The sequence below is a fragment of the Phoxinus phoxinus genome (genome assembly GCF_949152265.1).
Source record: "Phoxinus phoxinus genome assembly, chromosome: 5".
NCBI lineage: Eukaryota > Metazoa > Chordata > Actinopteri > Cypriniformes > Leuciscidae > Phoxinus > Phoxinus phoxinus.
In genome coordinates this window covers 27,743,572-27,760,301 of record NC_136880.1, presented here as the reverse complement: position 1 = coordinate 27,760,301, position 16,730 = coordinate 27,743,572, and the positions used below count along the sequence as shown (strand labels likewise).

The following is a 16,730-nucleotide window of genomic DNA, read 5'->3' as shown; positions in this document are numbered from 1 at the left end:
ATAAATTGTGTGAATCATGCGAATAAGAAATGCTCGCTTGCACAGATTTTCATTAAAACTATTCATCCTTTTTTTTTATTTGGGTATCAGTCACAGTTCTTCAGAGCAGTGATCATTAACTGTTTGTAATACTTATTGATTAATAGCGGCAGAAATGAAATTTAAAAAAACAAAATTATAAATTGTAACTTTGCATCCAAAAAACAACAAATAAAAAAACAAACAAGAAAACGCTAGAGTGTTTTTCCGACCTCAACACAGAATATCCACAGCTACAGTATGTCAGACTATCAGTACTACGAGTTCAGGAGATGCAGCAACAAATTTAGGACTCTTTGGCCTTTTTGGTCTCTCCCTTCACCGTCATTCTCTTCCTCTTGACTCCAGTTTGCTCTGTTGGGATACAGAACTTTTAAGTATCACAAGCATCATGCTTGAGCTCCAGGAATCTGACACGATATATGAAATGGGCTTCTGACCTTTGCCTGCAGTTTTATTTTGCTCCTCTCTCTGAGCTGACTGCCTTGCAGAGTGTGAGGAGGAGGAGGAGGAAGAGGAGTCAGGGAGCTCCTTCCTCTGTCTGTGACCCTCCAGCATGCCCATCTCCTGGGCTCTTCCTAGAGAGAGGGGTGCGGTTTAGTTTAGAAACTAATTAAATAAGTGTAATAATATCTGCCTTTAATTTAACCTATTACACTATCTATTACCAGTCAGTTTCCCCCAAACTGTTTTGACGGTGATATTAATTCTGCACTATGCATACTATACCTCTGACATCCAGAGGTAGAGATGCATTTAGAGAGCATAAAACAAAATCACAAAACTTGTTAGTTTTGTTAGCCATGCATTCTGGTAGCACTGCAGCCAGCTTCATTTGGCAGGCGAACGGCATCGATGAAAGGCAGTATAAACGGCTAAGAACTGTTGTTCCACGTAATCGAGAATTCAAGACAACTTTAACTGATAATAATCCCTAATTTGACTAAATAGTTTGAGACATTATCAAAATTATAATCATTATTTAATAAAAGTTATCTATACACTCTTTACAACACTAAGAAATTACACTTCTACTGATCACTTTTAATTTCTTTGATTAATAATATTAAGAGTGTTGCATTATAGCACAGTGTATTAATGTACATTCAAATAGTTAGAAAGTTGATTTCGGAATGTACATTACGTAACTCTGTACCATCACTTGATATTTGTTAATGGCTTAAGAAAGTTACTATTTAAGGAAGATAAATTGCCCCCTGTCCGCATTGTTTCTTGTTGGAATATACTTGATCGATTATGATCTGCTTGAAGTATTAATGATCATAAATTTAAGTCTCATAACAATATCACTCACTCTAAACTCCAGACAACGCAGAAGAATCGAATCATATTGTGTTATAAAGAGTGTTAGTTTAAGCAAACAAGCTGCAACACACTCCCTTAATGATTGGTTTTGGAAGAAAATCAAAGATCACTCTCAGTTAAAGCAAAACTACATAGACTGCAGAGCTGCCACATCCCCAAAAAGGATGAAACTCATTTATTTAGGTTCAAATTATTTTACAAAGTACACAAAGTTCCTTGAATAGTCATAAATCAGTTATATTATTAACTCCGGTTCTCATCAGGTTATTTAGTAATAACATTACAACTATAAACAACATTTGTTGTCTTACATGCAAACAATGAGGGAAAAAAAAACATTTTCATTAATTAAAAATAATAAAAATTGCATATCAGTACAATGGATCTAGCACTCTACCAGCATTTACAAATGTTAAACAAACGAATCAGACAAGTTGCCATAAGGTTTGAACAGCAAGTTACACACTCCAAATCCACACTCAGTTGGTAAAGTCATGCACAAAGCACAATTCTCTTTTCCTTTTAGCCCAAAGCACTATTCAAAATGTGGCAATGTGCAATCATGAGGACACAGCAACACAAAGTGCTAGCGGAAAGAAAACTCACATTATGGTCCCAAATAAAAGTAAAATTACACGCATCCTGCGCAAAATACTGACAGTCCTCATTTATAAATATATAAACCAAAAAACTGTTCAGAAACAACAGTCTAAAAATGAAAAAAAAGGAGAGGGGGGAAAACAACAAACAAGCAACAACCAAAAGAAAACGCAATGTACAGACATCTGAACGACAGTACTAACATTGTTTGAGCTCAAGTTTGTGCTGAAAGGGCTCCATTATCTTACTTGTGTTCCAATCGCAGGAGCTGTTCCTTACCATTTATGGTTAGAGATTTTAACTGTCCATCTTCTTCCACTTCTACCCGTTCCTGTCCATTCTCGACGATTCTACAGAAACAAATTAATACCACATCTATGAATAACAAAAAAGTTTACTAGATTAATCCTAGTGCTGGGCGGTATGAACAAAAATCCATATCACGGTATTTTCCAAAATTATACCGGTTTCACGGTGGGATTTAATTTTTTCAAGCATGACTGGGTGTTAACCACATTTTCAAAGTGTTTACAAAGAGGTGCCAGCAGGAGGCGCTGTAGGAGAGTTAGAAACAGCGGTTTCCCCGGTAATGGCTGTACACAAAGCAGCGCTGCGCTCATAAATGCTGCTTTATCAGGAAAGATTAAATGAAAATAACTTCGAAACTTTTCTAAAGACAGTCAGTTCCCTTCAAAGATACATTCATATAAAAACACCCACGACACGTTTTGACTTTGAAACTTGCAGTACTCATGTTTATTCAACGATGTCAATGAAAACCACAAACCAGGCGTACTAGTAACACATACAGCTGTGCCCTGCAGCAGTGAAAAAAGACCCTCTGAAATAGTGTCGCGCCACAGAAGCGACATACACCGGTATTACGGTATATTAAAAAGTTATATCATAACAAAAATAAAAATGACAAAAGTCATTCAGTCAAGATTAGTGAGTGATTTTTTCTCTTTTTCTTTGATTTAACATTAATGACACCTATGGCAGCAGTATTTTGCCAGATAGGGTTGTAGGCTAGTTTCAGGCTGTGTCGTTGGTATAATGTTTTTTTTTTTTACATCTTAAAAGTATAAAAACAATTGGGTGTGTACCTTTTTGTAGTTATTTTCCTCCCATTGATGAATTTAGTGGAGGTTGAAACAGAGCGGAAGCTGCCCATGCCTCCGCCTCCACCTCCACCTCCGCCTCCGCCTCCGCCTCCGCCTCCCCCTCCACCAAATGAAGTTGAAGAAAATGAAGAGAAGCCACCTCCTCCTCCTCCCATATGCCCAAAAGGCGTGAAACCTACAGTTAAAATAAAATAATATATATATATATTAGGGGTGTAACGATACACGTATTCGTATTGAACCGTTCAGTACGAGGCTTTCGGTTTTCGGTACGTATTTTCAAACTGAACCATTGTTGGACCATTTTTCCTGCTGACCAAAATTTTGTTATTTCAAATGTAGGCGCGTTGCGCATGGCAAGCGCCCTCATAATGTAAGAGACGCTGGCGCGACTACAACATTGCACAACATCAAATGGCTAATGTAAGTGGAACGAAACTGAGCTACTCGTTATTGTGTGGTTGACAGACCGTTTATCAGTTTGGACCAATGCAGCGCGAGCCGATCTTGATCAAGCAGCACTGTTACTACACAGCGAGATCCAGTAAAGAAAGCATTTGAATTTGCCACTGAAGTAATAACATCGCTGCGAGATCTAGTGAGAAACATTCACATTTCTCCATTTATTAATGGATCAAACAGCGCTGACGTGGAAAACACTAGGGCTGCAACTAACGATTATTTTAATAATCGATTAATCTGTCGATTATTTTTTCAATTAATCGGATAAAATAATAATAAAAAAGGCATTCATTCCCAACCCTTTATTCAAAAACAGAACTGACAGTGCAAATTCACAGTGCAAAAAAATATTCCGAAAGTGCACAAACAGGTCGCTCCTTGATAGGGATGCACCGATACCATTTTTCAGAACCGATCCGATCCGATACCAAAAATTCTGAGTATCGACCGATACCAATCCGATACCAGGGCAGTTTTTTTTTTTAAATCAAGTAGAATTTCTATAACTATGTGTGTTGAACTGATAATCACTATTTTGTGTGTTAAACACAATCTACTTAATACAGACAACTTCATAAAAAATAAAAATAAAAAAAAGACCATAAATGCTATTATAAACTAGAAAAGTGGATAATTAAGCATACAATTTAGTCTAGAAAAATCACAAGTGCACAATAATTGTATTAAATCTGAACATGAAAAAACATTTAGTGAGGAACAAATATTAGAATAAGTGTAACACTAAATTTGGTAAAACGTTACACATTGCTCTTTGTATTGTTGCAAAATACATTCATGAAAAACAAGATAACAAAAATCAAAAAGATTAATTATTTTATAGCCTACTATAAAATTGAGACATGTTTTAAATGTATAGCACATCGGTTTAATGAGGCAGCAACATGATGGATAGTACAGAACTAAAGGCTATTAATAATCGTTCATTGCGTCGCTGTATTATGATATGAAAGGCCCCAGTACAGTGCGGCTAACACAGTCTCACCCCAAAACGTCACATACTGACGGGTCTTGACCATACGGCAACATACGACGAAAAGGGTACCCTTTAACGTCCATGTGTGACGATTCGGGTATGGTTGGGTTTAGGTATGCGTTAGGGTACCGCTAGGAGGCGCTGCTGGTGCGCTTATGTCTGCGTCTCATATTGACGTTATAGGGGTACCCTTTTCGTCGTATGTGTGCGGCACACAGCGCTTATGCGCATCCCGAGCGCAGAATGATGCGCTTGAAGCAACACGAGTCACAGCGCGCGGTGCTTCGAGTCCGGATTGAAAAGTTCAAATCACAAAGGAAAGACATATTGATGCGTAGTGTATTATACAGTATCTATCTATTTATGCAATAGTTTATTGAGCATTTTCTTTTAACAGTTTTAAATGTCAGTTACTGTGCGCGTGAAGAACAGTTAGTGCTCTGACTCTACTCCAGTGTTGAGAGAAACACGGTAGAAAGTAACACGATGCAGCAATAAAGTCCAGCAAGATAAAGTTGTTTAATGCAAAACCATAGACCTTTATCTACAGATCAAGTATAATTATAGTAACATTGAATCATCTTGGAGAGAGTTTTTCATCGTGTTGACTCGTAACCGAACGCGACGCGCTGTTTGATGCTGAATGGAGAATGACTGACTGCCGCAGCGGAGGGAAAAGTGAACGTGATCTTGAATTTTGACTTCAATATTAATTTCTATCTCACATTATACTATATAATGGCTTCCGAACACTTATAATATAGTGCAGGACAACTTTATGGTGCTTTATAATGATTTTGTCCCTTTTGTGGGGCTTAACAATAGCACAGAATATAGCCTACGCACAATTATTTTTCTCCGTGTCGCGCGACACAACGAATCGATAATGAAATTCGTTGCCAACTATTTTAATAATCGATTTTTATCGATTTTATCGATTCGTTGTTGCAGCCCTAGAAAACACAAAAATACAATTTCAGTTTCAATTGTTGTACAGTTGTCTTGAACAACTAGTCTTGAAGCCTGTGAAAGATATCATAAACCCTGATGTTTGACTTAGTACAAGTTTCCGGATTTTTAGACAGGATTTGGCTTTCATTTTCAGCAGTTTTACGTTTGCCCTTTTGCATCAATTGAAAAGATTTTGAAATGAAAAAGTGGACACATTTGCAACATCTGACCTGCATCAAAAGATGAAAACCCTGCCCCAAAAGGTGGGAATCCTCCAAAGCCTCCAAAGAAGGACCCTCCTGTCCGGCTCCTGCTCATGCCCCGCTGGTGGGGGTGCCGCCGACCACCACCAAAAAAGTCATTGCCAAATGGATCTCCACCTAAAAGATAAAAAAAACACAACAACAACAGATTTGCATTACATTTAAAGAACTGCCTAAAAAAAACTGCTTCAAACTGCCATTGAATGCTCACAAAAAACAGCGAGGTAAATACAAACTCACCAAAGAAGTCTGCAAATGGATCTTGTCCACCAAAGAATTCCCTGAAGACATCCTCTGGATTGCGGAATGTGAATCCAAAGTGGTCGCCATTATAGTGCCCTCTTCCTCCTCCTCCTCCTCCTGTCCAGATGATAAAGTTACATGTTTAAACATGGTACACTGACATCATATTGGCATATTATTTATAAACATTTATTTAATCCAAAATAAGAATTTGACCAAACCACATATTAAAAAAATATAGAAAAGTATTACCTCCACCTGGTGTTAAGCCTTCTTTTCCAAACCGATCGTATAAGTTCCTCTTGTTTGCTGAAGGAGAGTAAAGCAAGAGTTAAGCAACTACGTTTTATTCACCAACAAAATAATACCAACATAAAATGTGAGAGACCAAACAGATTTATTGCACAGCAGTTGTCCATAATCTAGTAATTATATTACTCAAGCACCAGACCTGAATCACACCTGTAAAGCACCAGGCACACAAAGTGGGACACACCTCACAGTGGGTGCAATATCATGACTCATCGCTCATTTTTTGGAATTTGAGGAAAATCTGCCATTAAGAGTGGCAGCGCTAACCTCTGAACACAACCCCTCCTTCTGAAGGAGTGTCTCGAAAGTGCAGAGTCTGTGCAAGGCTGATAAGGCTGGGAGGTCCATAATTGCGCAGGGAATGTTATACATGTTTGTTTAGCATACGATTTTCTACTATTTGTGTAATCAGCTGTCAATGTTTGGCATCAGAAAACCACTGCTAGCACAAAGAGTAGGGGTGATCAATTTATACCGGACGTGAGGAAAAATGAAAAAAAATGCAGCTATTTTAAAGCTAAATATTTGAAATAAAATGCCATATCCAAAGCATACTTATTGTTATTACAGTTTTCATTTTATTACATTCTCTTTTGCAAATTTGTTTCAAATATATATTAAATTAAGATATCTTTTTGTAATATATATATATATATATATATATATATTTTACAATTTATAGCAGGGCTCTTCAACCTCTTGCAGGACCAGTTTTCTGCAGACTTTAGTACCAATCCCAATTTAACCCACCAGTCTGTAATTTGCTGAACACCTTAATTGGCTTGTTCGGGTGAGTTTGGTTAGGGTTAGAGCTAAACGCAGCTGGACACTGGATTTGAAGAGTGTTATATTATACAGTTTTAACATGGCACCCTAAAGGATAATTTAAAAACATGTCATTTATACAGAAAACAAGATGCTGAGTTTCACGAGAACAGCAAAGTATACAGGGTTGTACACACAGGATGCATTCCTGTGTTATTTTTGGGCCTGTTTACACCTGGTAACCATGCGTTTTTAGTGATCGGATAGCTATTTGATCTTTAAAAATTTTTCCATTTACACTCGACCACATAAGTGCGTCTCCGCAAAACGGATATAAATTCGATCTTGAATTCCCGTGCTATACGCAAATTTAGTTAACTTCAACAGAACCAACAGATATGAGGCATTTTATCATCTAATTTCAAGATCAAAGACCACAAAAGGAGAGAGAGCACTGGTAAGATCATTAAGTCGCACTACTTTTAATGAAGATTATGCAGTGTTGAGAGTCTGCACCTGTGGCAGTTTGCGCATTGGCTTGCTCAGCTACTATTGGCTTGCTCAGCAGTAGCACTGTCATATCGGATTATGGCGTTCACGCTCTGACACATTTATATTTTAAACGTTTTGGGAGGAGTAAAATGTACACATGTGGCTTCAACAACCAGATGCATTTACACTTGTCCGGTTTTGTGGTTTGAGTGAGGGCGTTTCGGAGGGCCTTTACACCTGGTCCATTCACGATCCAATAGCTATGAGTAGATGCGTCAGTTATGGCCGTCGACTGACCTGGACCTCTCACATGCCCTGGGCCACCCTTATTGTTGAACCCTATTTTAGTCTGGTGATTGTTAAGACTTACCATCAGACAGGACTTCATACGCCTCTGAAAGCTCCTTAAACTTCTTCTCTGCATCATCCTTATTATCTGGGTTCTTATCTGGATGCCACCTCAGAGCTAGTTTCCTGTAACTGTAAGGGAAATACAGCATGACAAATGAGCCTAGACAGGCAAATGATCATATTTAACACCACTGCTACTATTTTCTACAGCTTTATTACTGTTTAATTCTGAATAACAAGCATTGTTGAGGACGTAAAGAGAACTAAATTAAACCAAAGATGAAGCTTACGCTTTTTTGATGTCATCTGGAGATGCATTTTTCTGCACTCCTAGAACCTGGTAATAGTCATCATCCATGGCCACAAACTACAATGGCTGGGAAACAAATGGGGGATAAATAACAACAACAAAATAACAATTAGCACATACCAGCAGGCACTTTAACCACTGTATCATATCAGATGCATTTCTACAGCCCCTAAATTATCTACAAGATTAAATCTTTACTGAAATCCTGACGTACACATTCTTCCACATGCCCTTTGCCCTCTGATTGACAGCTCAGTTTTAGTATGAACTATCAATTTGAGTACTTTGCCATTTGCCATTAAAAATGTCCACCTTCAGGGTATGGTACATGTGACTTTGCTGTAAAATCTTTAATGAATCGTATAAAGTAAATATAAGAATAACTTTTATATTGTTATTAATGTTTCAAGAGGAACATTTACTACAATTAAAGCACTGTACTGTATTGCATGGCGTTGTATTGAATTGCATTATACGTTTTGCCCCCTCCCCCATGAATATATAAATGCCTCATTCATTCATTAATTCATTCATTCATTGCCTGATGTATCATCATGATACAGAACAAAACACATATCATATGCAAACCTTTTTTTTAAGTATTTGATCTAAAGGTTCGATCAACTTTAAAAAATTATTTCACAGACTATTATTTCTTGTCAGCATTTACAGCTTAAGACATTTTCCACGTCCTACGTGGAAGAGCTAAACATTAAGGCTCAAGAAGAACAAAGAAATAATTAATAAAATGAATACACAAATCACAGGACAACAAATGTAATCAAGTTGTCTAAAACCTTAATTAATTTAAAATAAGGAATGAATAAAAAAGATTTTTTTAAAAAGCACAAAGAAGCTTAAAAAAATAGCCCACGGCTGACTGTAGAGCCCAAAACAGGTGTTTTCAGAATATCAACCAGGGTTAGCCTACTCGCCTCATTACGATTTAAATTTACACATAACATGATGACATAAGGAAAATCAATGTTAACTACAATTTGACAACCTGCCTGTTACAGGAAATACAACAAATTTATTTCAAGTTGTATCTCTTAGTAATATATGAAAAATATTAATCAATAATTTAATATATGTTTGGTGAAAAAAAATCTGGTGTTTGCATGGGTCCATGCAAATAATAAAGTAGTTCTCGATCTGATTTTGATGTGCACCAAACTGAAATCACCCTGTGAGCAGGTCACATTTCCCCACAGCACTGCTACTACCAGGCTGTTTTCATTTCAAATCCATGATAGCAGTATGTGATGACCCAGAATCAAGCTCAGATCTCATTCATGCATGACAAATATCTTGGGGCATTAACTGGATGTTAGATGGGTTTGTTTTCTCACAGCTAAACCATCAGGGAAACTGTGTTGAGTGTTGTTAAGGATGTAAGTGCAAAGTAAGAGACAGTGAGCTGGTAACAAACTAATAAAACATACATTTATGAAAATAAGCAATGTATTTTGGTGCAGTACAAATAGACAGCCACTACAATATACTGAATAAATGTAGTGATTGGATAGTTCACATTAAAAAATAAATAGTAAATCAAATGTATTGGCTTTAATGTTGTTCCAAACCTGCACTTTCTAAAGTGGAACACAAAAGGTGACCATTCACTTCCATTGCATGGACAAAAGATGCAATGCAAGTGAACAATGACTGAGGCTGTCATTATGAAAAGCATCATTTTGCGTTTCACAGAAGATAGAACATCAATGTCATCAACCAGATTCGGAACAAAATAAGGTGAGAAAATGAACAAAGACTGTTCATGTTTGGGTGAACTATCTCTTTAAATCTACGCTATGTCAACAAGCTAGCCAACCACGGACAATACTATTAACACGTCCCATTAATGTTCTATTTATGAATAATTAAAACCGTTATTTTTTTTTACCCACAGCAGACCAAAACATCAAAACAACGACATGCCTTGCTTTTATTCATGTTTCCACCTGGAAACCTTGTCATCTTTTAGATGAGCTAATCAGCTAGCAACAATGCTATGATCTGGCGAGCAGGAATTATTCATATTTATCTCATAAAGAAAAGCTCTCACGTAAGCCTGGAAAACATACTGAACGCTTAACATACCTTGTGTTTTAACTGCCAGAGGCAGCTGCTCTGTTTTTGGTCGACTAACCTCAGCCTGTGGGACGCTGTATTGAGCTGATGTGACAAGCAACGAAGCGTCCGGAAACAACACGAATCCTCTGGTTTTTGCGAGGATTTGACGTCACGTCCTGTTTGAGGTATTCAAAGCATTGGCACCTTTGGCTCCAGCTATTCGGACGGTGCTTTTTCGTTTTCGACTGCTGTATGAAAAATACTGGCGATTATTGTCGCTGTAGAGTTATTCTGCAATAATCTCTCTCTCTCTCTCTCTCTCTCTCTCTCTCTCTCTCTCTCTCTCTCTCACACACACACACACACACACACACACACACACACACACACACACACACACACAATGAAAATGTATAACAGCAAATAATAATTACTATGTCTGAAACCTCTATAACAGAAAAAGTGAATTAAGTAAATTAAATAAGCATTTATTCTACTTAAACAACAAACCAGTTTATTTTCCGAGAGTCCACAGAGCTGTTGCAGCTTGCAACAGACCCATGCACGATAAATTACTTGAACTCATAGAGAGCGATATAAAATTATTTTGATGACAAAACTCGATCACATAATTCTTTATTTATTAATTTTTCCAGCGATCCTTGGCGAGAGGCGTAGCATACTGGGTCCCTCTGCTGGCTTGTTTTTGCATTGAGCTCCGCAGGTGCACAGAGTTCAATTAGGATAATAGACATATAAAATAATAAATATTCCTTCATATCCACCCCAATAATTATTGTTAAAGTTTAAGGCTGGTCTCAGCGGTCTAAGACAGGCAATGCTCTCGTCAGTGTCGCAATGATCGAGATGACCAATCAAATCAAAGAAGGCACTATAGGACCAACTGTTCACAGAAGAGAGAAGATGAGTGCAAAAAATTCCAAAGCAATGCTTTATTTTTAACAGCGAACGAGGGCATGGTAAGATGTAAGTAGCTAAACAAACATTTAATATTGAACAACTTTTTTTTTACATATATAAATGTTCAACAACCGACAGTAATATCCAGTGAGTGATGCAAACTACTCAACTTAGAAATGTCTATTTTGAATTGCTATCACCTATTTTTTACAGTCTGGTATAAACCCATACATGGGTTGATGGGACCCATGATGGGACATTTTGCGGTCTCGGCTTATATATAGGAATAAGAGTGAATGTGTGCATGTAAAAAAAAGTATTATATATATATATATTACATTGATTAGCCTACTTCATAACTAAGCCCATAGACCTATAATGTTTCCCCCTATTTTAATCCCTTAAATTATTAATTATTTTACATAAAATTAGGCGTACAATTGACCATTAGTCTCCCCCAATGTTACAGCCTTGGAAGCAGGTGCTGGTCTTAAGCCTGGTCACTGACATTCACCTGTTTCTTATTAAGCTAAGCCTGTTAGTAGTTCAACAGCAAGTGCCCTGTCCAGACCCATCAACAGAGTCCAGATGCAGCTATAGCGTCAGTGGCAAATGATGAAGTTCCTCTTGGCATTGATCCCATGCCAGAGAGATAGGCCTATTAGGATACTATCAGAAAATACTTTGGCAGTTAAATCATCCCATTCCGTGTTTCAATATAATGGATTGCCATTTTGCATTGATGGCTTAAAGGAAAACAAACTGGCTAGGTGACAATGCAGTTGTTATTTTGGCATTGAGAATTGATTTTATAGTCTACTTTTATGCTGATGCAGCAAGCTTAACTCATTTTTTATGTCCGTCTGTTTTTCTTGTAGCTGTTTCTGCAATGAGGGGGTGAAATAAAGGAAGTGCTGCTTCATGTTAGCTACACATTCAGGCATGGGGTAAATGATGGTGCCCTGCTGTGCACTTTAAGTTTGTGAAGTTCAGCCTGTTGAGACAACCCAAGAAACCATGACCTGCTAAATCACAGCCATACATTCTACCATCTCTCTCTCTCTCCCCCACCCTACCCTTCTCTTTCTGTCCCATTTGTCCCTTCAGGATTGTGATGTCTAATTTTATCCATGGTTATTGAATAACAGTTCATGAGAAGGCAGAATCAGAGTCAGGTTGAATAATCGATCGTGCCACTCTGGACGCTATAAATAGCAGTGGGCTAAGTGCTTCATCAGAGGGATGGAGAGGCCTGTGAAAAGACTTCACTGTGAACAAGGCTCAATGCCTTCAAGAGCAGAATCAGGAGATAAGGGTCAGAAGTCAAATTTGTTGATTGATGAGTGATATAGTGGCACTAAAGATTATTTGGAGGAATATCATCACACATAGATTCAATGGCTCTAAAGCAGCGAAGTCTATTTCATCTTAAGTGTTTATTGCACGACGGAGGTGAGGTGAGTTTCACTGGCTTTAAAGTCATTTGCAACTTAACACCTGAACTACCTCACCTCACCACTTGAGGGCTTCACAACACCTCAGACATAGTCTGGCAGACAACCATGGTTATAAATCACTGCACACCCAAGCTTGGCTGCTCTTTTTCCAGCACATTCTGATGTACAATACTACCAGAGAGGACTATGCATCTGTGGATTCATCACTAATTGTTACAAGTTTTATTAAAGTAAAATGTTTTTTATTTATTTACTATGATCAATGACAACATATGTTTTTAGGTTGCTTTAACTCATCAAAATACCCTTGTAAAAGTACAAATGCCCCTGAAAATCAATTACAAATGGCAATCTGAACAAATTAAATGGATGAAGATCGGCATCTTCGATTGTCAGTAATCTCTAATCTTGTTTCTCTAATGTGTGTTTAAAGAGGTATCAAAGGTTGCATTTATTTGAACAGGAATACAGTAAAAACAGTAATACTGTGAAATATTATTAGAATTTAAAATAACTGTTTTCTATTTTAATATATTCTAAAATGTTATTTATTGCTGTGAAGCCAAAGCTGAATTTTCAGCATCATTACTCCAGTCTTCGGTGTCACATGACCCTTCAGAATCATTTAAAATGCTGATTTTCCTTAAGAAACATTTCCGAAAACAGCCGTGCTGCTTAATATTTTTGTGCAAACATAAGAATTCTTTGATGAATAGAAAGTTAAAATAGCTGCATTTATTTAGAGTAAAAACATTTTGATCAATTTAATGCATCCCTGCCGAACAAAAAAGTATTAATTTCCTTCAAAATAATTTTTTACTGACCCTGAACTTCTGAACGATTGTTATTTTTCAAGTTCATGACATTTTTTTTTATTTTCATTTGAAGTGTTGACAATCCAATTTTATGCTAAGGCTGTATTATCATGAACTTGCTTTATGAATGATTCTCTTAGTCCTTATTCATGATGTTGTGCTCATTCACTCAGGCTGAAGCAGTCGAGCTGAAGGAGGAAATGATAAGAGAAGTCCTGCTGTTAATAGACAGCCTCAGATACATGCATTAAATTAACTGTAGTCACGTTCAAATCCAGCTCTGCTCTGCGAAGGACTAATGGGGAATGGTTGCTTTTATTCCAGAGAGGAAATGGAAGGAACTGGATTCAATTTAAACAATACCTCAAAACATATCTTTACTTTTCAGGTTTACACAAAGAAGCTGAGGACTAATTCCTGTTTTGTGACCCGACACAACATTTTACCAAGTAGGACAAGGATAATACAGTGTATGTGCATAAACCATGTGTATTTTATCAGTTAATCACACAGCACCCATACATCAACATACTAATGCGTGAACTTTGAGCACAGAATGAGATCGAATTCATGAAAAGGCTGCAGCTGGGACTGAATGAAATGGATTAATCAACTATACACAAGATCTTGTGGTGTTCCACAGGAATCCCCTTTTATCTTCACTTGACAAGTCACTACAAGCATGTTCCTTGCAGAGAGCTTACAAGACTCCGCTCACAGTTTTCCATTAGTCATTTAGAGTCAAGAATCAAGTAATCTATGTGATTTCAATGTGAATCTGTAAAAAGGTTTAGTGTAAACCTGTAAGCAGAGGGACAGTTAAAATATACCTTGCCTGTAAAATCATCAAAGAGTGCAAAGTTACCTGGATCATGTACACAATAGGGATCTCCAAACTTTGACAATCTTCTCTCTGGACTTTGGTGCCGCTCACTGTAGGCCTCCTCTTTTGGAGGTGCATTATTGATGGCTCGCTCGGTGTTGCTGCTGCTTAGAGAGGGATACAGAGGCACTTAGGAAATTGAACTAGATGCAAACTTCATTGCACCAAACCTTTTAGTGATGTCATTAATTAAACTGCATTGTGAATATAGAGTGTGTTTGGCAGGAGAGCGTGACAGCCATCGGCTGCTGGACTGACTGACTTCAACTGAAGCACTTAGACAAACACGCAGAGTGATGTCATCCAAGCAACGCACTGCTGAGAGTTTTGGGAAAAGTAGTTTTTAGTCGGCCATGAATTTACTATTGATTTGAAGCCAAAAATTAAATGATCCTACATTTAAAATGAAAGTTAAACCAAAAGCTACAGATAGATAAATAGATTAAGATATCTGATTTAATATTAGATAAATTAATAATTTAATAATTATTAAAACCAAAAATATTGAGAACATATATAATCAAAATGTATAGATGTATATAGATGTAAATATGACGCAAAATAGAAAGAAAGGGGCAGGCATGCATACATAACCTACATACATACAGACAGATAGACAGACAGACAGATAGACAGACAGACAGACAGACAGACAGACAGATAGACAGACAGACAGACAGACAGACAGATAGACAGACAGATAGACAGACAGATAGACAGATAGATAGATAGATAGATAGATAGATAGATAGATAGATAGATAGATAGATAGATAGATAGATAGATAGATAGATAGATAGATAGATAGATAGATAGATAGATAGATAGATAGAAATTCTTGTTTTGCCATAATTTTGACTTTTGTCATGACTTTTTAAATCATTGCAAGATTGGAAATAATCCAAGATATGACTTTTTAAATCATAATTTAGACTAGACTATATATCTCAAAATTATCTTGATTTAGACTATTTTATCTCATAATACTGATTTACCAAATTTTACCATGATTTTTATTTTATTATTTTTCCCCAAATTTGAATTTTAAATTTTAGTTAATTGTATATAGCCATAATAACCAGAAGGAAATGTTCTGAACATTTAATGCTTGTTTGAAGAACTTTCGGTTATCTGAAGGGCTTTTATTGGCTTCTCTTTGAAGAAACTCTCTGTTTGTCATAAAAAGCTTTCCAGTATCCCTGCCACTCGTGGTTTCATGGGAAAGGTGATTTCGCTGCGGCCTCGGCTCTCACTAAAGGTGTTGGTTAGTTTATAGTCACATTGCAGGTACCTGTGGAAGGTGTGCTGTCCTCCGCCCTCACATTGACTTGTTTCTCTACATCGTCAGTCTGACAACAGAACTGACACCCTCATAAAAGCCCTGAGCTTGTGAATTGGCACTGCTAGAGCTCCATTCTGTACCTCCTTCAATCCCTCCTCTATCTCTCCCTCCCCTTTCTCTCCGACCTTTCTTCAGGCTCTGAATGCCTCATTTGATCTGACCGATGTTTGTTTATGGTCTGCGCAAATACAAATTGAGTCCCCCCCCCCCCCCCCCCCCCACCACCCCACCTTTTCACCAAAGATGTGAAAGAGCAGGAAAAGGATGTGCTCTGTTTGGTTTGCATGGTGCCCCATTCATTTGTAAATGGCTGTGGATTGGAGAGGCTTGTCCAGGAGCTGTGACAGTTCAGTGAAAGGACTTATCCACAAAGAAGAGATCCAACTAATAAGCAACTTCAGAAGGACTAATTGCATAAGGAATGCATTCGGCCAGATGAGGTGTGAGGAGGTACGTGTGTGCGCTCCATCCATCAAAAAGAGGGGGGGGGGGAAGCTATTCTCTGTGGGGAATTGCAGTCTTTCAACGTTATAATTTTCAAATGTGCACATCTGAAACATTGGTGTAAAAACACTACACCTTTTTCTTAAAGAATAGCTTAGGGCAAGTGATTTTCAGTGGAATAATGCTGAATGAAGATCACCTACACCAGCTCATACGGACCATCTCTGAAAGCTGGAGAACCACAATCAACTCAGTACCAAGCCTCCGCCCAAAAAACTGTCTAGACGTCTGTTCTATGAACAATTTTTGGTTGGTTTGTCAAGAGCTTTCCGAACAAGGAGGAAAAGCGCAGGATGGCAGGACGACAATGGGCCTGATAAAAGTGTGGAGTGGAGATGCAGCTGTTCAAATAACAAGCATGTTGCATCTAGGCTACGATGAGTCATATAAGCCCCTTATGGGATATCAACAGGTTCTGCCTCCCAGGATTTGCCTGCTGCAGTTGAATAGATGAAAAAAGGGCAAATACCTTAAACAGTTTCCTAAAGCCTCTGTGAAAA

At 37.6% G+C, this 16,730-nt stretch overlaps 1 protein-coding gene across 7 annotated transcripts in view; it reads right to left on the bottom strand.

Annotated features, from left to right (window-relative positions):
- Window positions 1-46: 46 nt before the first annotated feature.
- LOC306998146 (dnaJ homolog subfamily B member 6-like) overlaps window positions 47-16,730 on the bottom strand; it is a 69,275-nt gene continuing 52,591 nt past the window's right edge. For 2 of the 7 annotated variants that reach the window (XM_079611985.1, XM_079611973.1), the window contains exons 16-17: window positions 14,367-14,488; window positions 10,341-10,556 (exon numbers count right to left, since the gene is read on the bottom strand). Coding sequence is in view for 2 of the 7 variants with exons in the window: in XM_079611979.1 (XP_079468105.1) it covers window positions 326-393; window positions 480-617; window positions 2,245-2,315; window positions 3,072-3,264; window positions 5,727-5,876; window positions 6,000-6,119; window positions 6,255-6,311; window positions 7,942-8,051; window positions 8,213-8,280 (975 nt within the window). In the remaining 5 variants the exon portion in view is untranslated. Of the gene's footprint in view, window positions 394-479; window positions 618-2,244; window positions 2,316-3,071; window positions 3,265-5,726; window positions 5,877-5,999; window positions 6,120-6,254; window positions 6,312-7,941; window positions 8,052-8,212; window positions 8,299-10,335; window positions 10,557-12,973; window positions 13,690-13,953; window positions 14,303-14,366; window positions 14,492-16,730 lie in introns of those variants that run through there. The other 5 variants (XM_079611979.1, XM_079611980.1, XM_079611982.1 and 2 more) reach the window with 5 other exon arrangements.